The sequence below is a fragment of the Geospiza fortis genome, unplaced genomic scaffold, assembly GCF_000277835.1.
Source record: "Geospiza fortis unplaced genomic scaffold, GeoFor_1.0 scaffold333, whole genome shotgun sequence".
NCBI classification, from domain to species: domain Eukaryota; kingdom Metazoa; phylum Chordata; class Aves; order Passeriformes; family Thraupidae; genus Geospiza; species Geospiza fortis.
The window spans coordinates 4,308,967-4,309,501 of NW_005054347.1; the positions used below are offsets into that span (position 1 = coordinate 4,308,967).

The 535-nt window shown below is 65.0% G+C and overlaps 1 protein-coding gene across 1 annotated transcript in view; it reads left to right on the forward strand.

Annotated features, from left to right (window-relative positions):
* Nucleotides 1-5: 5 nt before the first annotated feature.
* The window catches only part of CMPK1 (cytidine/uridine monophosphate kinase 1), a gene marked incomplete at its 5' end in the record, with an annotated part of 14,510 nt that continues 13,980 nt past the window's right edge, over nt 6-535 (forward strand). The window contains one exon of the mRNA XM_005423151.2: nt 6-41. Within this exon, the coding sequence (XP_005423208.2) occupies nt 6-41 (36 nt within the window). The remainder of the gene's footprint in view (nt 42-535) is intronic.

The following is a 535-nucleotide window of genomic DNA, read 5'->3' on the forward strand; positions in this document are numbered from 1 at the left end:
CCCGGGGCGGCAAGGGGACGCAGTGCGCTCGTATCGTGGAGGTGAGGCGCAGGGGGTGCAGGACCCCGGCCGCGGGGGGCCTGGGAGTTGTAGGATCCCCCCGTGGGGTCCGGGACACTCTTTGGGGCGGTCGCCTGGGGGTCATGTCCTGCAGACGAGGGTGGTGGGACCACTGTCTGCCTTTCGGTCTGGTCTCTTGTCGAGTCTCCATCCATTCCTCGCTCCTTCGAGGCGATAAACAAAAATAACTGACCCACATCTCCTCTTTAGTGCGTGAAGCGGTGGGGCATCCCCAGCTCCGTTCCCCTTCCACCCCTGTCAGGCAGCCTGGCCTTTTCCCTTCTCCTGCCTTTTCCCTCAGCCCCGCAGGATCACTCTGCTGGTGGGTCTGCCCGCGCCGGCATCCACCCTGGGGACACCACTGGGGTTTTTACATCCACCCTGGGGACACCACTGGGGTTTTTACATCCACCCTGGGGACACCCTCTGTGGTCCGGAGGCCGCTCCGGTTCTGCCGGGAGCGCGGATTGCCGGC